Here is a 25,041-nt window from a genome sequence, read left to right as displayed (position 1 = left end):
CCCTTCAGATACTGAAAGGTTGCTACACTATTTATCCTAAACTACTACCTGTGGGAATATATTGTTTCAGATTCTCTTAAACTTTATGTGTGCTGTGTAAAACATCTTTTTTTTCTATATTTCTATTTTCTATTATTTCTATATTACATATACTATAGCCCTTGGACACGCAATTGTAAGCAAAGATAAATAAATATTTAGAAAAACAAAAATAATTGCCTGTCTCTTTTCCTATTGAAAAATAGTAACATCATGGGTTGAGACTGACTAGGAAAATAGCAACAAACAAGCAGATGTTGCAGAAGAACAAGAGGAAGCTGTGCAATAAGAAAAATGAAAGTCAGCTTGTTTTCTGGAGAGAAGCTAAGCCTACTGAACAGGAACATTCAGAGTGGAATCAAGATTAATAAAAAAATAAACCCCATAAAAACTGCTTCCGAACTAGCAGGTTTTTTAAATAATGGTGTTCTGACCATAATCTAGAATTCCATTCAACACACTAATTAATTTTCAAGCAACTCCAAAGAAAAATGAGAGTACTGATAAATCAACATGAAGCATTCAGAATCACACACATAGTCAATGCATACTATTCTTTGAAAATTGACTCTGCAGGAACATATTAAGGATGGAAAAAACCTATAAAAGAAAGGAATACTGGAGAAAAACAGTATTTTAAGACTGTTTTTCTGTAACAGACTGTTAGACACAGTCTTAAGACAGTATCTAACAACTGCCCACTGGATGGAAAAAATATTATAAAATATCTTTCCCTTAACTTTATTCCAAACAATAAGTACAAGTGCATGATCAGAAATCAGTAGTTCTGCCCCTAAAAATCAGTTAAGGCAGCAGACAGAAATGCAGCAGTATGCACAGAAGTCCTCAGTTTGATAAAGGTACTACAAGATTTTGCTTTTTTTATTTGTCATTTGCACAAACTACCTATTTTGAAAGCTGAAAGCAATTTTTTTCCCCCCTCTGGCATATTAACATCAGTCAAGACTTCTACAGACTAATCCTTTTTCAGATAAACCAGTGAAATCCCTTCTTGCTTAAAGGACTGGTAGCCACTGGATGGCAGAACATGTTTTTTAGTGCAACATTCTTCAGCTTTCTCTTCCACATTTATCCCTAGAATTCAACACAAACCACAGGCAGTTTAAGCAGAACACAGTCTGAGTGCTGTTCTCAACAAACAGAATTTCATGCCTAGGTTGATGCCATTTTTACATAAGCATGAATCAATGTGAAAGACCACTGAGAAGCAACTCTTTCCACAAACCAGATGACAGTCAAGATAGCTCTGATATAAATCCACAAAGCCCTTATTTTTAATTCAGTAAGATTTCAGATTCTTTCCCAAGGAATTTACTGTTGCAGCTAATGTATTTATGACTAAATGAGATTACACCTAATGAAGATATTCTAAATTAGCCACTTCATTTAAAAGATATTTGTGTGTTGTTGCTCTAACAGCAAGTTAAAAATAGGACAAAATTGTCCAAGTCAATAAAGTAATATTCATGAATGAGTCCCTAGGATTCAGTCTGCAGGCAAGTCACAGCTCAGAAACACAACTGCTTTAGCAACACAGTAGTGACAGAGTCTGCTGGAAATAGCACAGGCCATGAGCACTTTAGACAGAGTTTTGGTCATGGAATTCATTAGCCAGACCTTGCAGTTCTACAGAGTTCAGTAAATTTTGTACAGAAGACATTTGCTTTATTCACAACCACCTGTGAAACCTGCTGTGGTCTCTATGGTCCACAGCAGTCTCCCTCACCCAGAACTAACCAGAAGCTCCACAAAAAGCTGAGATCTTCTTTCACTCTCCAGATCACTTTATGCATTAAGACCAGTTGACAGAAACAGTTTGTCATATGCAATTAACCTCAGTTTCACAAGTTTTCACTTTGTGGACCAACGTGCTCCTAAGTCAACTTCAAGGTACAGTGCCAGCACTTTATTAGCAGCATCTAAAATCAGGATTGCTGTGCATAGACAGAGCACAGTATCTCTTATCTAATCTATTCAGAGCAACACTAGAAAAAAAATATAACCATATTTAGTTAGCAATTTATCCAGAAAATATGTTTGGATGTTATGTCCTTAGATTTGTCATATTCTTCTTAGATTTGACATTTTCTTCACATTCCTCATTCCAAAAGTGATTTTGTCCTGTTCATGTTAATTTTTCCAGTTTTCATGTCATACTAGATAAATTTTCTCATTGTCTGAAATAAAGAAATGTTAGTAATCTATACTAATCTCCATAGCATAAACCCACCTAAACCAAATATTCTATAATGATGACTTCTTTTGCTGTACTATAACAAAGTAATAAGATTACTACTCATTCATCTTAGAGATAATCCACTGCACTCATAAACCAAGGTTAAGCTGCCAGCATTTTCCCTGCTCATTGGCTTAATTTTAATGTATATATATTTTATGCAAAGTACCTTATACATCTCAGGTGCAACAAATCCCATTCTGCAGTCAGCTGTTCTACTGCACTTTCAGTTAAAAAGGTAATTGATCTAACTGGTAATAGAAAGACTAATCCATGCTGTTTTACAGAAAATCCATGAAATTCAGGAAATGAAGTTCTGTTGTCCCTCATCCTGACACCGAAATAATCTCTAGGTCATCTTTCCCCTTTGCTGTACTTTGGAATGTTGTTGGTTAAAACACACATCTATGCATACATATTCATATACAGACACAAATAGATGTTTTTCTAGGTATGTATATACACATACACATTTTAATAAATATATTCCCATTATCCTTCCACATTAGGAATGTTTAGTAGTCCCTCCTGCTTTCTAATTACACATCTGTACACTTCAAGCACTTTTGTGCCAATGCAAATCCTGTTTTGTTCCTGAAGGTACACTCATAAATAAACATAGATGTTATACCTTATGACTTCCACAGCTTCCCTCTCCTGATGATACTTTTCATATTCTGCTACTTCCATGAAAAAGTGGCACATCATGAGATTTCGGAACAACAATAAATAAAATGCAGCTATATAAATAGCATAAAGATAAAATTATTTTTATATTACCTTAGGTGTACTATTTGAGAATATAATTTCCTACCTGCCCCAAAGACTGAAATGTTGCCTTTCCAAGTGCACATGTACATTTTAAGCAAAGGCTCAAAAGACATAAAAGAAAAACCATATGATGTTTAGATCTGCTCCATTTAGCACCAGATCACACCAGTGAGATTTCATTGGACTTAGGGGGACAATTTTTGCAGGAACAAGTAGCATACACAAAGATTTGAATATTATACAAGTATAACCAAATAGAGCTTGGGATTGGCATTGGGCCATAATCAGCACTACAATTTCTTCAAGTAAATACAAATTATGCCTCATCCAAAGTGTAGCACCTGAAGAGTTATGTGCTATAAAGCAAGCTTGGAGTAAACACATTAGACAGATGCAATAATAAAAGGCACCAGAGCAGCAGCAGCTGGTTTCAAAGCTGTATTTGCTATAAGTGGCTAGACTAGAACTAAGAGCAATTCTTGCATGGTATGGGCTACCCATGCCACTACTAGGGGCAATCACAGAATCATTTGGGTAGAAGATCATCTAGCTCACCCTCACTGCTCAAAGCAGGATCACCTGTTCAACTATCAACAAGGATGGAGACTCCACAACTTTTCTGAGCAAGATGTACCAGTGCTTGACCAGCTGAAATTTCATGTGCTTTAATTTGTGCCCACTGCCCCTGGTGCTGTCACTGGGCACGACTGATGAGAGTCTGTCTCCATCTTTATTAATCACTCTCACATCAGGTATTTATATACACTTGTCAGATTCCCCCTGAGTCTCCTCCAGCTCTCTCAGACTCTCCTCACATGAAAGATGATCCAGTCCCTTAATCAGAATAAGAAGCAAGAAGAAATTCCTAGAAATGACAGATAATGAATCATAAGGGTATAACTGTAGTCTGACACCCTACAGAACTCAGAATCACAGCCCATAAGACTTCTTTGGATATGTTTTTGATTTGAATTAGACATCATCTTTTAAAAAACTATGGACTGGGTTTTTTTTAAATTACCACCACATTCACTGGTTAATGCAATAGGTAATTAAGCAACAGTAGCCAATAGAAACCAGGGAAATTTCCATACTTTCAAGCTACATTTTTATCATTAAACTCAAAACTACTGCAAAATTATCCTAGATTCTGACAGAGTTCACAAGAGTTAAAAAAAAGTCTCCTGAGAGAAAAAAAATATACATATTCATTATATATGAAAGGATAACCTCTACTTAAAATTACCATAACATACAAACTATAAAAATTATTACAGTTTTACTTGACATGGAATGCTGCTTCTAAGTCCTGATTTAACATTTCCTCTCCAGACTTTAAGACTTCATGTTTGCCTAAACACTGAAACAGTTGTTTTACTGACTTGTTCAGTTCTCAGAAATGTGAATATTACAGACAGCTCCTAACAGTGAGTTCTCTTCACCAAGCATTCATTAAAGAACAACCAGGCTCCATCCAGAGAAGTCCAGAAAATTCCACTAAAAACAAATAGCAGCAAAATCTAGTAGATATTAGTCTCCTACCAACTATGGAAACATAGGCATTCCTTGAATAAAACAGCTAAAAAAATAATCAAAGAATAAAATTCCACCTCTTTTTTGCTTTGTTGGTTTGTTATATTTTGTTTAAAATCATCAGTCCTACCCGTTGCTTTATTGAAGAAAGAAGAAAGATCTATACAAAAATCTAGAGGTTTTCAGGGTAAATATTTACCTTCATACACGACAGGTAAGAGTTAACATGCCTGAAGCAATTTCAACAAAAATCCTTTTAACTCTCTCATACATTGTCACCAACTTTATATGAGCTATTCTCTTGATGAACAGCACTCTATAAGTAACTGCAGCAGTCGATACCTTTACTATAGACTTATTGAATTAAAAATACAGCACTGAGAAATATTCTTTGGTTCAATGTATAGATTGATCCCAAAGACTTCTGCACGTAGACCCCAAACCTGATGGAAATTCCAGCACAGCACTATAGCTCCAAGGCTTTCACTGCTGAGTTAAAACACTGAAACAGCTTAGGGGATCTCCTCCTCTCACTGGAAGAATTGTGTGTTCATCAACCTAGTTACAATTTGACAAAATATTATAGACAGAGTGATTATACCCTCTGGTGATTTGATTTGAGGAAATGGATAACAAAGTGTTTCAGAAAGATTTTTCCATAAAAGCAACTATTTCTACAGCACAGCAAACATACATAAATTTTGGCATCCAAACAGTCACACGGGCAAGATTTGAATTGCAGTGACATTATTGTAAACTCCAGAGGATCTGATGTCAAGAGAATTACTGCAGACTACAGCAGTGAAATGGAGATCAGAACACAGTGTCCTCTTACAGCTTTCTGATGCCATTTGTGAATTACACACAAAAATTACCCTGAACTAATGCAGCTGAAGGAAAATTGGCAACAGTTGTGGTATTTCCTAATAACCTCTAAAGTTAAAAGAAGAAGACTTGAGTTTAATTTGATCACATTTCATCCATATTAAATGCAAAAACAAACAAAAAAGGGTTTCTTCCTCATAAAATGTGAAAGTAATGCTGGGCAAAGCTAAGACCGTGAGAGAGTGAAATACAAAAATCTCTACAAATTTTAAAACATTTTAAATGTCTTGGACTGCTATGTATTGACACCTCTGCTATCACCATCTCCCTGATGTTACTAGATGGAGCAATGAGGAAACTGATGTTTATATGCCACAGTCCATTCTTCAGGTTTTGGGATTTTATTTTTTTTTCAATTCAGAGAACACTCTCATAATTTCTTACACTTGTATACAACTAAAACAGTCTCCTAGCTCTGCTGATGGTGCATTGTTCCTCTAATTTATTCCACTGGGAAAACACAGTGCACCTCTAAATAAATAAATAAAAAGATGCACACTGACTCAAAAGTAACACTATTCAAAGAGTTAATACAGAAACCTCTTTCCTAGTTGTTCAAGAACATAGAACCCGCAAGACAAGGGGAGAAACCCAACAAATAATGAGGAAAGACAATGAGGGCATCAAGAAAGTAACTATTTTCCTAGTTGTTCAAGAACATAGAACCTGCAAGACAAAGGGAGAAACCCAACAAAAAATGAGGAAAGACAATGAGAGCATCAAGAAAGTAACTACATAAGTTCTGGCTATTGCCAAAAAAAAGAACATGCAGCATAAAAACCGAAGCTCTTTTTCATAACCAATCTAAAATGGTTTCAGCTAATTTTTCCTAAGTAAAGAGATCACGATATCACACGAAAGCACACACAAACTACTTTTTGAATGTTGAATTCTTGTATGAATCACCATTTCTGAACTAGCTGGTAGACTTTTGAAACAACTGCATCATATCAAGAGAGAGTCAATTTATTCCTTTTCGTCCATATTTCTGTTGCAGTTTTGAATAAATGTCACTCCTAACATTAAATAAAACCCCAGCTTCTAAGCAGTAAGTTGTGTTCATGAGGGCTACTGCAACTAGCCTAGACAGGTAACTGGAACAGAGATCTTAGTAGAGACAGAGAATAGTGACAGAAAACTACAGATAGTTTTTGGCCAAACCTCACAGACAGTGACAAAGAGGAAGAGACAAGGCATCAGGCAAAAGGGATCAAAGTCTGAACCCCCTCATCACACAGAGACTTATGTGAATTACTGAAGTATGGGTCATGCTAAAGGCACAAAACTTTCTGAAGGAGTGCATCTGGGCATCTGCACTCAGCAACTCTCAGGATTTAGATTAATTGAAAATTAAGACATAGAAAACTACAGAATCAGAAAAAACGAAAAGCTGATGAAGATAGTTTTTTTATGTTGCAAACAGCACTACAGATTTAACAAAGCTTTCATGTGTACCTTGAAAAGAATACATGCTGCAGGTTACACGTGGACCAGACTTTTTGTTGCCACAGAATCACATAATCTCAGAACAGGTCAGGTTGGAAGGGACCACAATGGGTCATCTGGTCCAACAACCTCTCTGCTCAAGCATTACACAGGATTGTGTCCAGATGGTTCTTGAATATCTCCAGCGAGGGAGATTCCACAACCTCTCTGGACAATCTGTTCCAGTGCTCAGGGATTGCACAGTAGGTTAAGTTCTTCATCTCAGTCATCTCTACAGTTTTGCTGCTGTAGTAACTACTAATTTGCAAAACTCTTTTTTTTTCTTCTGGTGTAGGCTAATTATTGATACAAAATTTGAGAAAGACATTCTTATTTAGCTTCCATGACACATTTGACAACAAGCCAAAAAATCTCCATCTAGGGAGTATGCATGGTAGGGAAACAGTCTCACATTTAGGAGTCCAGAAGGACAAAAGTCTGCAGGTATCGGGAAGAAGCAGAAATACAGAAAATTAACTTCAACATAGTCTCACATGACATAGAAAAAAATCTCCATCCTTTTCAGATTCAAGGAACACAGCAGAGAAGAAGGAATATTTGCACATAAGTTTCCTTCATTATATTATGTTTTATGATAAGCAATTCCTATGAATTACTAAATAAAATCATCATCTTCTATATTTTGTTTATTGCAAATGAAAAGTTCTCATTTCCCTTCTCATGATTAATTCCCAACAAGCAACAGAGGAAAGAAATGGTTTGTACTATTACCATTGTTACAATTATTACTATATAAAGCATATTTATTTATCAAAATGAAAACCAAAACTCACTCCACTCTTATTTGATTATTTCAGTTCCAATATTCTAACTGAAAGATTAAGTGGCAGGATAATTTCAATTTTCCAATTAGAATTTAGGAAACTTATTTTGTTAGAATAAGATACAAAACACCCACACAAAATCTGTTTCCCACTTTCACAGAATCATAGAATTTAAGGGTTGGAATGGACCTTACAGATCATCTAGTCCCAACACCCCCTTGACATGGGCAGGGACACCTCCTCACTAGATCAGGTTGCTCAAGGCTCATCCAACCTGGCCTTGAACACAGCCAGGGTTGGGGCAGCCACAGCCTCCCTGGGCAACCTGGGACAGTGTCTCACCACCCTCACAGGAAAAAACTTTTTTCTCACATCCAACCTAGACTTTTCCTCCTTCAGTTTGACTCTATTACCCTTTGTCCTATCACTGCAGTTCCTAACACAGAGTCCCTCTCCAGCTCCTTGTAGGCCCTTCAGATATTGTAAAGTTGCTCTGAGGTCTCCACACAACCTTCTCTTCTCCAGGCTGAACAGCCCCAACTCCCTCAGCTTGTCTTCTTCTCTCTCCAGAGAAAGAGCACTTTAAGAGACTTTAGATTATTTTTGCTCTCTGTTGTTTTGCAGACTCAAACAAATACTCTTCTTCGAAAAGTTTAGAAGTTTCACTGTATTAGCAGTTACCATGTGATCTTGAGGTTAATGGAAACTGCAAGTCTGAGCTGAATAGCCCCTCAGATATCAAGTCAATCTATCAGTCATGTAGCTCCTCTATCCCAAAATCTTTTAAAAACATTTAAAACTACTTGGTGATTTCTAACTGAATCCCTTGATGGACAATCTCAGTCCCACTTCTATTACAGAAAGACACAGGACATTCTTACCTAGGATAAAAGATTCATGTCTCCAGGAGCATACTGAAACTTGTGCTAATTAAAGACAAACATTAAAATCAGACAAACCATAATTTGTCAAAAATATTTTGAGTGAGAGTTAATATTTTAAATGTTACAAGATACCAGAGTTAGCATGTGCCTTCCTCATCGCTGAAAATTCTCGCTTTGAGATTACATTCCTTAAAAATGAAAAACACTTCTGGTCTTCAATATCATTTTAATTAGAATTTAAAATACTATCCTGTATTTCTCTCTAAACGAAGGCTGAATACTCCCAAGAATGAAAGTCTGCCTGCAGGTATGCTATCAAAGTAAAGCAGACTACTGCATTCCTCCACACTCCTACTATGAAATTCCACTGAGAAATGCCTATTCCCTAAACAGGATGCAGCAGAAGCACATTATTCATTCTCCAGTCTTAACCATCAAAATGACTAAAACCACTTTGAGTTGTTTTAATTAAAAACTTTACAGATCCCTGCGTGTGCTTTCTACCAAAAGTCTATACTCAGTCAATGATATAAATGCGACTCCCTAAAGAATGAAAAATTAGCATTTAACAAGTTGCTTTCTCAATTTAAGTATTTCACTTATTATGATCATTTAATGAGGCCAAAAAACACAACAGCTGCAAAGTCACCAGGTAGATATAATTGGATTTCAAATATTACAGTGATTAAGTACACCAGAAAAAGAATGCTGTGAACCAGAAAGCTGGATTTCTTTTGAGCTACGTGCAGCTGCACTCACTACCTGAGATGCTTCTTGGATTTTTATGGGTCATTGGGTTTACTCTACAAAATTTAATCCATAAAAGTCACCCAATTTACAGGCACCATTTGGAGCCTAAATATTATCTTCCTTTGAAAACAAATTCCAACCTGTCTTTAAGAGCAGGGTAACAACATTTCATGTTATTGTACAGTTTTGAAACACAGATATCTTTCAGTCTTTTATTTCTAAATGACCCCAAATTAACTCAATGCTATTTTATGCACACAAAGGCATCAGCTCTAACTGCTCATGTGGAAATGAATATTTAATCTGTTAACGTAGAAACCACTTGAGGATAATGTTTGCAAACTATTTACTTTAGCTTGCCCTTAACACATGACAAACTATTTCTTCCTACAATACCTAACCAAAAGCAGAAAAACTAGCAGAATGCTCTGAAAGGTAATTAGAGTTGAAATAAAAAATAATTTTAGCACATCGAGTAAAAAATGAAAGAATGGAAAACAGAAGAATATTCCCAGAGGAATAACTATTGCTGTCATAATCTTTCTACAGCTCAATTTTCATCTCTATTTCAGTTAATTTCACACTTCTGCTACCCAAGTAACAATATGGATGTTAAATGACTTTTTCCTAAATTTTACAGGGGAAGACTACAAGCACAGTCAGTATGCTTTTCTACAAGAACACAGCTATTTTGCTCTCACAAATCCCAGCTAAACCAGCAGCATTCACAGAAGTTTTCCTACTGTAGGAAAACAAAAGGTAGGTGAGGGATGATGGTAACAAGGTCACCAACACGTGGGAACAATAAAAGTTTAAGTATCAAGAGGCAAAACGTACAACAGTTTAAAAAATACTGGGAAAATCTGTGAGATTACTTCTGATGGTAAAACTTATTTTTGTTTGTGTATTACCATCAGCAATGAATCAAATCTGCTACAACGAATAAAGAAACACAAAACCCCTTGAGATCCATCTCTCAAACTAAGCCAAACAAAAATTGAAAACTTGCTCTTCAGCAGCATAATCTCTTCCAGAGTGGCTGCATCCTTTAGTAACACACTACACACAGTATAGCTGAGACTTCTGACTGCCACATCTGGGGTGAGACGCTGGCCCAGGTTGCCCAGGGAGGCTGTGGCTGCCCCAACCCTGGCAGTGTTCAAGGCCAGGCTGGATGAGCCTTGAGCAACCTCATCTAGTGGGGAGGTGTCCCTGCCCAGGGCAGGGGTTGGGACTAGATGATCTGTAAGGTCCATTCCAACCCCTAAATTCTATGATTCTATGATGCTTAAAACAAAACCCTAAAAGAATAATGAGCATTAGAACGTTACTCAAAAGTGATGCTCTTTGACACATATAAAAACATCCCTAATTTTTTTTCCTTCTAAGTATTCAGAACTAGTTGCATTGGTTGAGTCTTTCCACAAATTAAAATCCTGACAGGTAAACCAGGTACTTTGTCAGATTACTTCTAGGTACAGGCAGATGCATCGACTCCCACAGTGGCTCAGCAGGTGTTTTTCAGCAGCTGGTGCCCTTTACTGGTTTGCCTTTGTAAGTGTTCCCATCAGATTTTCAGCCATTTCAGAGGCAGCACTACACAATACACACACACTTGGCAGCTGTGCAGCAAATGAAACAGGCCTAACTTTTATTCAAATCAGATGCAGTCAATTTTACCTCCTGTAATTATTAAAAAGTGCATTTCCCTAGTCATATTTACTACTTGCATGAACAAGAGCAACCCAAATGACAATGATGTAATACAACTCTCACACGACAGTATCTGCTAAATATTTTAAAGCAATTTTTGCTTAGTGTATCATACACAGCCATGCTAGTTTCAAGAACGGGCTAAAAGAAATTAAATTCTCTATATTCATCTGTACAGGTCATGTCACTATTAGACACCTACCCATCTTGTCAATTAATTGTTCTTCCCTTTAAACTTATTCTTCCCATGATTTTTCAGAGCTCTTTCCAATAAAAATAAAAGGTTGCACTTTACTAATACTTAGACTAAACAGAATCTCTCTAAATGAGATCTGTTTAAGTTTCAATTACAAGCTCACTAATGAAAGGACATTAAAAAACATTATTTTATATTCACAAGGATTTTTCTTGTTTTATCTACATTTTTCGGTATTTTCCACACGTTGTCATTAATATCAAGCCCTTGAAAATAAAAATGTGTGTATAAAACACAGGCCAGAATGACACAACAAAGAGCATTTTTACTGGGTATTCTAAAGCAGAGATGCTTCAGAGAAAATAGTTTCAATTTCTCACCCTGTGTTAAGAGACACATCCTCCCAAAGACTATAATAAATATCAAACACCTTTTTGCTGAGTCAAAAATCAGTTTTCAAATTCTAAAGGTAAACCACAATCCTTACTGCTAGGTACCACTGCATTTCAAAATACTATTCTAAAATAACACATATAAAATAAAATACAAAGCTACAAAATAAAATGCTCTGGAGGAAATCCATGAAATGGCTATGAGATGAACATATTCAATGTTGTGTTCAGCTCTTAAGACCTAGCAGATACCTGGGACATGTATCTCAGGAGAAGAAGTTGTCTTCTGAGTTTTGTCAGAAAACAAAATGTCAATCTCTATTTCTCACTTTCTTATTTTTAGAATAGCCTTGATATCCCTGATGACACTTCCATTTTGTTTTGTGTTTTAAGCATCACTATTCCAAAAAAGAAAATCTTTATCCTCAGAAAACAACTTCTGAAGTAGTCCTGTCTTTCTCTCTCATTTCAGCACTAGCATAAGCTCTTATTCCAATGTTCTAGGAAACTTAGTTTATATATTTTGCTACAGGCTTCAGAGACACAAAAATACTCACCTATCAGAAGAAAGTACATATAGGTGGAATCATGTTTGGAACAGTAATCTCAAATGAGTAGACAACATTATCTATATGTAGAGTATTTCTTAATCACATACTTATTCTTTTATTATCTACCTACTTCATTCCTATTGATGTTAGTTTCCCACTTTCATGGAATCATAGAATTTAAGGGTTGGAATGGACCTTACAGATCATCTAGTCCCAACCCCCTGCCCTGGGCAGGGACACCTCCTCACTAGATGAGGTTGCTCAAGGCTCATCCAACCTGGCCTTGAACACTGCCAGGGTTGGGGCAGCCACAGCCTCCCTGGGCAACCTGTTCCAATGTCACACCACCCTTATAGCAAAAACCTTTTTTCCTCACATCCAACCTAGACCTTCCCTCCTTCAGTTTGAACCTATTACCCCTTGTTCCTCTCTGTCTCCCTTGTAGCCCCTTCAAATACTGAAAAGTTGCTCTGAGATCTCCACAAAGTCTTCTCTTCTCCAGGATGAACAGCCCCAACTCCCTCAGCCTGTCCTCATAGGGGAGATGCTCCAGTGCTCTGATCAACTACTCTGGATCTCTGGACTTGCTCCAACAGTTCCATGTCCTTCTTATGTTTTCATCTTCTCAAATTCATATTTATTGGACGGTGGTCATAATGGCTGATCCTCCCAAGCTGTGCTCCTAAGAACTCTGTCTCCCTGGAGCTGGGACATCCATGTTCCAGGTTAAATCAAGGAATTCTGACTTTCGCATTTGATTACGGAATTAATTCCAAGTTGTACTAAAACATTCATCAAGCCTTGCTATTGCTGCAGTGTACTGATATTTCAAATATCATATCAAAGCTATTTGACATTACCACATCAAGTTTCTTTCTCTCTTTAAATTATTTAGATATGTTTTTTGTTTTAAAGGGTCTAAGTGAAATAAATCAGGTTAGCAATCCAGAATGCAAGAAAATCAGGGATTCTATTGAACAAAAATAAGAGCATCTTACTGGCAAAGGAGTATTAGAATAATAGAAAGGTCTTATGAATCCAGCAAAATGCTATGGCACATGAAAATCAGGGATTCTATTGAACAAAAAGAAGAGCATCTTACTGGCAAAGGAATATTAGAATAATAGAAAGGTCTTACGAATCCAGCAAAATGCTATGGCACACTTATAGTATTAAAGGCTCCGTCAATAAAGTAAGAATATTTTTCAAAATGCTTTTCAGAGATTTACTGTAAGGGGATGATTTTCAATAAAGTAAGAATATTTTTCAAAATACTTTTCAGAGATTTACTGAGGGGGATCTCCATTGCTGAAAGAAAAAAGAACTATTTAGCATTCAGGAAATCATATAGTGGTATATATCTAGAGTGAAAGCTGCAGTCAAGTGAGGCACATGTTTAATATTACATTCAATGAATTCTATTAAAGTACAGCAAGTGTCTTCCAAAGGTGAATGAGTAGCCAGGCACAAATCACATGTTTGCATTTCTACAACCTGAGATTACAGGTACATTTTAAAACCAGAATACCACTTTGCAGCTTGCCCATGACAGCAACAGATCTTTTGGAGAAGAGTTAATAAACTATTTCTACAAAGAAACAGGATTTTCTTAATGGAAAAGATGATAATTTATACAAGATAGAAAATAAACTGCTGATCTGACATGAAGCACATCTTTTTACTTGCTTCTAGACAAAGCGATAGTATTTATTCCTACCATTTAAAGGAAACAATGCATAAAAGCCCATCTTTTTACTTGCTTCTAGACAAAGCAATAGTATTTATTCCTACCATTTAAAGAAAACAATGCATAAAAGCTTCAGCTAAGTGAGATAATCAAATAATTTGATGCAAAAATTTTAAATATTGCACCTGGAATTCTAAGATAATGATAGAATACTCATTAACTGAAATACTGATGAAAATTAAGCCAGAACTTGTAGGCTTTAAGATTAACACAAGTGTTGCATATGTGAGAGGACTAGAGGGAATGATCATTATATGAGACAGGAGAGATTCAGATCAGATGTTAGGAGAGATGTTTCCCCTGTTAGGGTGTTCAGGCACTGGAATAGATTGCCCAAGGAGGTGGTGGAGTCACCATCCCTGGAAGTGTTTAAGAGGTGTCTGGATCTGGCACTGGAGGATCTGGTTTAGGGATTTGGCGTTCCAGCAGAGACAGGTCAATGGTTGGACTTGATGATCTCAGAGGTCTCCTCCAACCTTCATGGTTCTATGATTCCCTGATTTTTGTTCACCTGTTATTGCACAATTTTGACCTCCTTTGGATACTACACACCATGAAATAAGAAGACAGGCTGCAATTCCTAATATACATTACCTGCCACTGAAATGATTGTGCCTTGGCCTATGCTGTTTCCCTTGTCTCAAGCTGGGACTAATGATTACAGAACTTGTAAACTTTCCTCAGAGCTATTTTCTAGTATAATTCATAGGATAAATGACAAGATTTCAATAAAATTACAAATACTTTTTACAATGATTCCACTCAGTCCAACTGTCAATTGCTGTTTGGAAAATATGTGACTGAAAAATACAGTAAGATCAACTTTAGAATTAATGATCCAACATTCTGGATGTGAAAAATGTAATTTATGCAAAAACATCCATACTTCTACTCAGCAGACTTACCTGGTACAATTCTAAAAACAAGAAAACATTACAGGAAAAGAGGGAATATTGATTTTGTAATCAGTCCTTCACATAATGCAGAGGGAAAAAACAAATACATTTCTTATTTAGATCATTATGCAGTGCGAGTAAAAGGAAATGGGAATAACATGAAATAAAGAAATAAATCCTACCCTGAACATCCACTTTATGTAAAAAGCTTAAGTCATTTTTCATCAACAGCAATTTGTTAGATAAAACCTGTTTGCACAGTCTTGAAGAGGAACTTTCCCTGACCTGAGTTTATGACTTTAAAGGTACATTTATTTGGCAAAAAGTCTGGCACAAACTCACCTTTATAGCAAGTACAAAAAATATATTTCACTAATGGTCAAGCTGCATGTCAAGCGAGCGAAGATAATACATCTAAGCTTGCACCAACTCCATTTTTTAAATGCTCATTATTGAAACAACCTAGCTGGCATGCCACTTTTACAAGTTGTAGAACCATAATACTTCAGACTAAATTGCTGTGACCAATCAGCTGCTTATGAACCACCTGTGCTTGTCCTGTGGGGAAAACATGGCTCTCCAAAACAGAATAAATGCCAAGAAAAACAGTTGTCTACAAAGGGAGCTGGGGGTGGGATTTGCTGCCATGCAGTAAGGTAAGAAACCTTCCCCTCTGGAACTCCTTCCATGGGACAGAATCACAGAATCAGTTAGGTTGGAAGGGACCACAGTAGGTCATCTGGTCCAACCTCCCTACTCCAGCAGGGCCACCCTAGAGCACATGGCTCAGGGTTGTGTCCAGATGGTTCTCAAATACCTCTGTCTGGACGCAGTGCACCCTTCTGCCACTGAACACCTGGGATGTTCCCGAGCAGCAACACAGCACCCTCTGAGCCACTAGAGCTCCTGCTCCCAACTCAACAGGGGTAGGAGATAAAGCATATGAGGTGACACAGGTGGAGTGAGCCTGTGGGACAAGGTGAAGCAGCAGTTCAGATCATAGTGTAGAAAGGTGGAGCAAGAAAGCAGAAAAAGGAACATCAAAAATAGCAGGAGGGAGCTAATGCCAGCAGTTTATGACATGATGCAGTATGTTTTTTATGGCTGCTAAACTGTGAAAGGTTGGCCACTCCAGATCTCATATTTGCAGTACATAATAGGCTTAAGTTGGAATGGTAGCTGCAAAACTTGGATCTTTGTCAGTTTATATCATGACTTTCATCTTAGTACCTGTATTCTTTCAGGCAGTGATTTCATGACACTTTAGAAATACCTGTCTGTGGAATAATTTAACTAATCATGACGTGAACTCTATGGAAAAGCTCTGACCTTTTGCAAGGAGGCACTAACTAAACTAAATACTTACTTTGAAAATACTAGCCATGAGATTTCAGATAATATAGTAGCAAGACTAACTTAAATGTGTTATTCCATTATTCTGAAGATGCATCCTGACTACACTGTCAATCCTATAAATAAGAACCTTGTGTCAATATCTGTACTAGTTTAAGGTATTGCTGCTCCCTTTGGTGTTGGTTCATAGAGGTTTTGCCATTTTGCCTTATATTTGTACAAAAGAAACTAATAAAAATGAGCCCATACATGGTTAAAATGTGGTTAAAATGTGATTTGCTAGAATTAATATCTAAAGGAATAGATTTCTCTCGTCTCTCAACCTGTGTTTACACCAAGTTAAGGAAATGAGCACATCTAAATCTTCACTAATACTTAAAAACATTTAAAAGGCAAGTTACTTCAACTTACATGATTTGGAGGTTTAACTTTTGGCTAACAGTTCAAACTATAGATGAACTCCTTATGAACCCAGTTCTGACCTTAAGGGCTTTGAAGATTAAATTTAACACTATATTCTGCAATACACATATTACACAGCCAAATACTCTACTCAAACTGCTGACAGTGTGATCAGAATCATACAGCTCAGGACAAACAGTTAGAGAGTTCTTAAAATTACTTTTGTGCAAATGAAAACATACAGACTAAGAAGAAAAGGAAGAAGAACATAATTTTTAAAAGCATCAGGATTTCTCCATAGCACATCAAGTGCTTAGAGAGCACTATGTAAGACTCCAAAAGCCAGCAACAATAGATGATTTGGTTGTTCTGTGCCTTTTTTTTTCCCCCTGTGGATTATGGGTTGACTTGTTAAGCAGAATTAATCTATATTTGTAGACTAACTCAATGCCTTGCATTGAAATCCAACCACTAATGGCATCTCATAGTAGTCAATAGTAGTAAAACTCTCAAGTTCCTCATGATGTCTTTAAAAGCTCCAAGCTATCAACTCTCTACAGTTATGTTAACTGACATCTCTACTCCTTCCCACCTGTTTGTATTCTAGAAAATCCAGCAAACATACAGAAATAAAACAGAGCTATTTATGAGCACCTACACATCCTAGGGAGACAGCTAAAAATAAAATGCTGCTGCTTTTGCTTACGCTGGCTAGCCAAAAATAAAATAAGATTGACAGAAAATCTGCATGCCCTCTAAACTGACTCCAGTTAATTGGCAAAAATATTAAGCACCAACCAAGATTTTTTGAGCTTAGAGATCTAAAGCAGCCATACAGAGGAAAAAAACCCAAACAAGTGCAACGTTCTGTTTTGGGCCCCTCACTTCAAAAAGGACATTGAAATGATGGAGCAAGACCAGCCAAGGGCAATGAGCCAACAGTGTGCACAGATGGCCAAGAAGTTGGCCGACTTGGCACTTTTTCTAGCCCCATTTAGGTCTAGAAAACATGTCATATGGGAAGGGCAGAGGGAATTGGGTTTGTTTAGCATTGAGAAGAGGCTCAAGGGTGACCTCATGGCTCTCTACAACACCCTGACAGGGTTGGAGGGAGGTGTGGGATGGTCTCTCCTGCTATAGCTGCAGGGAGAGGACTAGAGGGAATGGCCATAAACTGAGACAGGGGAGAGTCAGATTAGATGTTAGGAGAAATGTTTTCCCTGTTAGGGTGTTCAGGCACTGGAACAGATTGCTCAGGGACGTGGTAGAGTCACCATCCCTGGAAGTGCTTAAGAAGCCTCTGGATCTGATGCTGGAGGATCTGGTTTAGGTGTTCCAGCAGAGCAGCAGGCTAAGGGTTGGACTTGATCTTAGAGGTCTCCAACCTTGATGATTCCACAGTTCAATGAACAAACAAAAAATTTTGCCCTAACCAAGATACTTACACCTTGACCAAGTATGTCTTAAACAACTCACACATTGGCATTTTCAACCTCTTTTAACTCATTGCTAAAAAAGTGCTATCCAGCAAGTTTCAAATCTCTGAGCCTCACTAATGGAAACAGGAAGCTGACAAGTCCTGCAGTTGGATAAACTTCATCAATTAACCTCTATTGTTGCAAACCAGTATTAAAATCGGGGGAGGAATTAAATACATAGGTGTTCAAACATTCAAAATTTTATTTGCTGTTGACACTTCTATTTGATCTATGTAATAAGAAACATAGTAAAGTTCTGAAGACTGTTTCTATTTCAAAATTTGGCTGTAAGGCTGTAAAACCGAGAAGTATACCTCTTGATACACCATCTACATAGGAGAATTATCTGTGAAATTTGTATAACTGATGCATTTTCCAACATTTACTTTAAACAGCAGCTGTATCCCAATCTGCACACGATTAATTTTATAAATTTATTTTTCTGTCTGAAATATATTTTTTCTGAAACCAATTGCTGCCCATTGGAATACTGGTACTTCTTGCAAAGAGTTTACACATTAGTAGGTAGTATTTAGCTTAGGAGAAAGACATTCCATTGCAAAAGCTGTCATGATGAATATTGTCATGTAAAATGTTGTATTTTATAGCTGCAGTGGCTCAACTTTTCTATCTAGTTAAGCTGTCAGTCAAATTCATAAACATGACATTAGGTACTGTCACCTAAGCAGAAAAGAATAGATTCAGATGCTAAAATTAAACAGTATTCTCTTTTGAAAGAGTTAAATCTTTATGTAAGACAATCTTTACTTAGAATCCCAACAAAGTGCTCCGGGTATATTCTAATTTCCTGTTTTCCCACAGAGGAAAAACTGGAAATTTTTTTTTCCCTTGTTTTATGCTGAAGAATTAAGAAATATAAATCCCTCTCCATATGCACAGGCAGGTTGCTCTTTATGTCTCAGTTCAAATAGCAAATCTTCCACTTTTCAAGATATTTGAGGAGTGATGAGGGACATGTAGTACTCAAGTAGACTGTAAATAACTTACTAATATTAGCACCCTTACCCCAGCTTTTTCACCACTTTAAATCAGTAAAAGTTAAAATGCTAATGTTTGTTTTACCTGCATTTTTCCTCTCTCCTTTACTTTGTATCATCACAGTTTTGCTAATGATGATTTGCCTTTTTCTGTTTAAAGAAGCACCATTCCAGAAGACTTTGCAGCCCACAGAGTCCGTAACATCATACTCAACACCCCAGAACTGCATGGGACTGTAAGACTAGCAAAAACTAGTGCTGTGCAGTCACAAACCAACTGGATAAGTCAAGATACAGAAGCTTGGGCTCACTGCTTCATGTGATCTTCAGAGAGAGAACAGAGTCACTGCAATACTCTAATTTCATTTTAGTGATTCAGATCACAGCTCAAAACCATAAATATCTGAGCAGGTAATGCCAAAGGAATCGAGAATTGCAACTCATGAACTCAGATCAGGAATTTCTTGAATCTGAGTCATCATGAAAAGGATTATATCATTGAACTACATTCCCCAATAAATATTCTCCAAATTAGTGGTGAAGAAATTAACTGGCTGCATTTATATATCACATATCACAGCATTAATTGGTAACTTTTCCAGTAAAATGTTTACAATTCAAAGTAAAAACCAAGTTAATATCTTTTAAATGGTATACTCACCTCATCTAAGTCTTTAATATAAACAATTTTCTCTTCAATACCAATAGGCATTGGTTCACTATGGGGAATCTTCACCTCTTCATACATTTTATTGTTTTCTCTCTGAACTGACTCTGGTAAGAACACCTAAAACAGTATTACAGGAAAATTAATTGAAAGTGTGCAAACAGAAAGTGTCATTATGTATAACTCACTTTGAACAATGCTTTATCACTTTCCTTCAAAAAATGAACCCAAAAAAAAAGCAAATTGCCCTCATTCAATTTATAGATAGCACTGAACCCCCCAAATGGAAAATATTCAGTTTTACTATTCATAAAATAGCCTCAGAAAACCCCAAAAAGGTAACTGTTTAATTAAATTTCAGAATACATTAAGTTTAGAATTTCATAAAACATTCACTGCCTTAAAGTCAATTCAAAGGTATCCAAAAGATAGAAAGGCAAAAATAGTACTTTAATGATTTAAGTGACTCTTGAAATAAAAGCAAATATATTAGTTGAGAATGAGATTCTTTCTTCCAGAGTCAAAATAAAAACAGAATATATCAAAGCATTCAAAACCCTCTGCAAGGAAACATTGCCTCATACGTTGGACTCTGATAAGAAGGAGATTCTCTGAGGGAACAAAGGGAACCCTGCTGCTCATTATTCACCTGGAAAGATGTACTGTTCAGGAAGGGTCATGCACCAAACACATACCTTTGCACCCCCAATGAATGCTGATGTTTTCATAGCTTCAGCTCGGGAATCATAAACGTGTGGATAATGAATTTTTTCAAAGCTTATCTCTCTCTGTCTACTCAGCACTGGCATACTCCGAGCATTCAAAAGGGCTAGTTCTCTGTGAGAAAAAAAATAAACAACTGCAGTAATTCTGCCCATTTTAAGCCACCATCACAAAAACTGGACATGGTATATTAAAGTCAGAGCTAGAGTTGTAGAGGTTTAAGGAAAAAAACATGACATAAAATAATCAACAAAAAAAATTTACAGTGTTATTCTCTGGTATCAGTTAAACTGAATCTATATAACAGTGTTTAGATAAAATTCAGAAGTGCAATCCAGTAAGGACAAGGCTTTCCTAAATGCAGTTTTGCCTCTTTTAAAGTAATACAGCAACATGATTTTACAGTTAGATACCAGTCCCACTCTATTTTTCTCAATACAGAATACAACAGCTTATTTGCTCCTTATCCTCTCCCTCCCCTACTCCTCCCACTACCTTCTAGCTGACAACATGGAAAATAGTACCCATTAATCTTGAGAGAAAAAAAGAAAGATAGTTCTGATAGATTTAGTACAGACTTCATAAATCTTAAGCAAGTAGTGTGCGTTCATGAACTAAGAAAGATAGCCTGCCCCCCTAATCTGCATCTCCAGCCCACATAGATGAGATCAAGAAGATTCTCATTAAGCAGATCGCTGCTTTCTTTCCTGAAAATTAGGTTTTCATATTAAAGAAAATTCTATGCTTGTAATAAAACGTGACTTGAAGTCAGAATCACCTAATCACCAACGCAAACTAAAAGAAAATAAACTATTATGTTGAAGTAGCAATTACAACAGAAGCATTTCTCAACTTTGGGGATTTATTACCTTTGCATACGCAGCTCTTTGGGATCAAAGCACATTTGTCCTTCTCCAGAAACTTCTCCATCTTCCCCAGCTTGTTTTTCTTTTCTGGCATTTCGTTTTTCTTCCCGACGATACTGTTTCATTAACAACTTCTCTTGTTCAGACTGAATTGTAACTTGACAACCATAATTGGGCTTAGCATTTTCTCCTATAAACTTCTTGCACTGTTCTGCAAGATAATAATAGGCATGCATGGCTGTAAATAGTGTATTCCAACTTTCTTGTCCCCACTTTTATTCTAAGGGTTTGTTTTTTGATGTTTGCTTGGGGGTTTGTGCTTGTTTTAGGGTGGGGTTTTTGTGTCTGAATTGTGTGTTTAAAAATATTTGAGCTTTATGTAGACTGTTGCAGCAGTTGGCCCAAGAAATCTACAAGTACCACCAGGCCATATCCCAAAGGTAGGAAGTTTAAAATTAAAAATACTCCATCTCAAAGCAAGGGGATGGGCTAGCAGCAAAAGGAAAGGATTTCTTTTCTGGTCTGTACTTAGAACTTCATCTAGAGTGGAAAAGCCACTTTGCCACTTACCACTCCTCTTGCATGAATGCACTGGTAAGTAGGATGGTGTGAAAACAGACTAAACAGGCTGGTTTTTTTCAAACAGCCTCTTCACACAACAATTAGTGTATATTTACATGATTGTATTGAAAGTATACTCACAACATAATTTCCCTAAACAAGTGAGGAAATCTATTCTATTCTATACAATCACAACGACTCTTTACCTTTATGTGGGTTCAAACCGAAGGAGGTAAATTTAGGATGGAATTAGGGATGATCTGATCTGTAGGTCCATTCCAGCCCTTAAATTCTATGATTCTATGATAAGGAGAAGGATTGAAGTAAAAAGAATCAGAACCACAGAACAATTACAGCAAACAATAAATCTTGGGGAGCAGGGGTCCCAAAAAAACCCAGTCTCATTCTCCCTTCTGAGGCCAGTACTAGCCAAAATCAAAGACACAACCACGTCCTGTGTATATTAGAGGCTGGAGAAACTTGCCTTAAATTCTATGATTCTATGATAAGGAGAAGGATTGAAGTAAAAAGAATCAGAACCACAGAACAATTACAGCAAACAATAAATCTTGGGGAGCAGGGGTCCCAAAAAAACCCAGTCTCATTCTCCCTTCTGAGGCCAGTACTAGCCAAAATCAAAGACACAACCACGTCCTGTGTATATTAGAGGCTGGAGAAACTTGGCTTGTTTTCTTTTCAACTCTATTGGTGGGTTTAAACTGCTGCTTTCAAAATTCTGCAAACAGATTATGAGTTTATGTATGACTGAATATTATATACTTGACTCAGTTATGTCTCCTATGTACTTTTGCAGCCAAACTCCGAAGCTGAAAACTTGAAATCCTTTTTTTTTTTCATCAGGTAAACCCACTTGAATGACATTTTGAACAATTTGTGCTGCTTAGTTTTCACCTACAGTAAGAGTGAAACTCCTACATCTCACAGCATGCATACTGGATAAGGTGACAATAACTTGCGAAATAGCATTGAAAAAATTCTAATAAACTGTCAAAATGTCCATATTAATACCATCATGTCTGTAGCTTTAACTCTCTCTCTCCTATTAAAAGGGGACAACAATGGATGCAATTTCCTGCCTAAATTTAATTCAGACTGAACACACCAGGGCAAAGAACTGTTACTTGATTTGTCTGATAAGCACAACAATCACCTTTGCTGCCATGGAAGTAAATTACAGAAGAAGTAGTCAAATAATACAGCATGGTTCAAAAATGCAGTGCATGTACATTACTTGACTTGTGCTTATTTTCTCAAGACAGAAATTACTCAAAATTGACTACATTTCTGCAGACACAAACGATTCCATTCCCCAAATGCAATTCTGGAATGATAAGACTTCAATCCCCATTAGAAATACCATTTTTTTTATCAACTTAAAAAGAAAAAAAAAAAACAACTTATTAAAACTAATAGACTTTAACTTGGGGCAGAGCATCTTTAATCTCAGAAAAGATACCCAAATATCATTGATTTCTTTACCACAATGAAAGAAGAATTTTCTCATTGGTAAAAAAAGGCATACAATCAGTTCTGCTTTTCTATTGTCTCAAAAGTAGAACATGGAAAATATTCTTCCTCCACATTCTAGCAGAAATTACTGTGATAGATTCTACTGATGGCATAATGAAGCATAATTTTATAAAAGCTTCCCAAATACTACTTCTGCTAAGTGAGAAGAAAATAGTCAAGTAACTAAAATTTGTACATAGTGGAAAAAAATATAATCATTCCATTTCCACTGAATGTAATTTTTTTTTTGATGATTTGAGAAGGGAAAAATGCAAAGACACAAAACCTTGTTATATAGCAAGACATTCTGCTTTGAAATCACGGACAGGTAAAACTAATGGTTGTTCTGACGAGTTCAGACTAAGTACCAGCACAGGAAGAGATGAATTTTTAAACACTTTGATTATAGAATATTTAATTTAAGACAAACATGTTACAAAGTGGTCATTTGCATTCTAAAATTACTGTGAGGATACAAAAGTCCACCATTACTAGTTCTATTCACAACTTTCTCTGCAAGACATACATTCAATGATAGTACAAAGTAGAAGGGAAACAGGAAAGCAGATGAGGAATAATGAAAAATCAGGTTATTTCTAGAGTAATCCTTTAAAACAGAAAAAGTCCAACAATTAATACATTTAAAAATTGTACATGCCCATAGGTGGTTAAAAAGTAAAGAAATATATGCAGTATGTATGTTTTGCCTGTATAATCAGATGATAATTTCATTGTTTAATCCCACACAAATACATTTCTCCCCACCCACCAGGATTTTTTTTTGCTTGATTTTTTAAATACGCATAGACAGTACTACTGTTTGAAATAAAACTGAACAGTTAGAAAACTACTTTTTCTCTGGTTTGGAGTAAAAATTTGGTAGTCATTTACCTTGGAGAGCCTGGAACCTGTTATCATTAGGACAAGTCAAAGATTTTTCCAGAATCAGAGATCTGTTCTGTAGAAGTTTCTCTATCAGTTCAAAACCTTCAGGGCCTAGAAGTTCAAACAACTGCAAAGAAAACAGTCATAAATCATTATCCAAATTAAAGTAAATTTATCAACAGGACTGCAATAATTCCATCCCTGACAACAGCAGAGCTGTTGACAATGAGATTAAACAAATGAATGGATTTCAACTCCCAGTAATTCAAGCCCAAAGGTATCATTGCTAATATTCAACCAGATTCTATATTACAAAAAGGGAAAATTACAGGAAGCTGGAAAGAATTACAAATCTGTGAATTTTGTCTGTTAAGTAAAATTCCATTTCTCTTGGGGATTCTTGGGATAAAATTTAACTCTTCTCAAGACTAAACTTTATATGTCTTTCTTTATGGTTATTTACATAATCTGTGCTGGAATTTATCCCTCCCCAATCTACGCAGATAAAACAAGAGAACCACTGTTTCCTCAGAGAAGTAGGACAAACGTGCTGGAATTTATCCCTCCCCAATCTATGCAGATAAAACAAGAGAACCACTGTTTACTCAGAGAAGTAGGACAAATAGAAGTTATTCCCATTCCAGTGAACAAGAGATACAGCCTACTGCATTTTCACAGTCACATCCTACAAAAA

At 36.4% G+C, this 25,041-nt stretch overlaps 1 protein-coding gene across 1 annotated transcript in view; it reads right to left on the bottom strand.

Moving 5' to 3' along the window:
• LOC103799782 (activating signal cointegrator 1 complex subunit 3-like) overlaps positions 1-25,041 on the bottom strand; it is a gene marked incomplete at its 3' end in the record, with an annotated part of 53,228 nt that overhangs the window by 4,214 nt on the left and 23,973 nt on the right. The window contains exons 4-7 of the mRNA XM_009072130.1: positions 24,354-24,474; positions 21,375-21,582; positions 20,478-20,619; positions 19,777-19,902 (exon numbers count right to left, since the gene is read on the bottom strand). Of these exons, the coding sequence (XP_009070378.1) occupies positions 19,777-19,902; positions 20,478-20,619; positions 21,375-21,582; positions 24,354-24,474 (597 nt within the window). The remainder of the gene's footprint in view (positions 1-19,776; positions 19,903-20,477; positions 20,620-21,374; positions 21,583-24,353; positions 24,475-25,041) is intronic.

The sequence above is a fragment of the Acanthisitta chloris genome, unplaced genomic scaffold, assembly GCF_000695815.1.
Source record: "Acanthisitta chloris isolate BGI_N310 unplaced genomic scaffold, ASM69581v1 scaffold3363, whole genome shotgun sequence".
NCBI classification, from domain to species: Eukaryota; Metazoa; Chordata; class Aves; order Passeriformes; family Acanthisittidae; genus Acanthisitta; species Acanthisitta chloris.
This window is presented reverse-complemented; position numbering and strand designations above follow the sequence as displayed.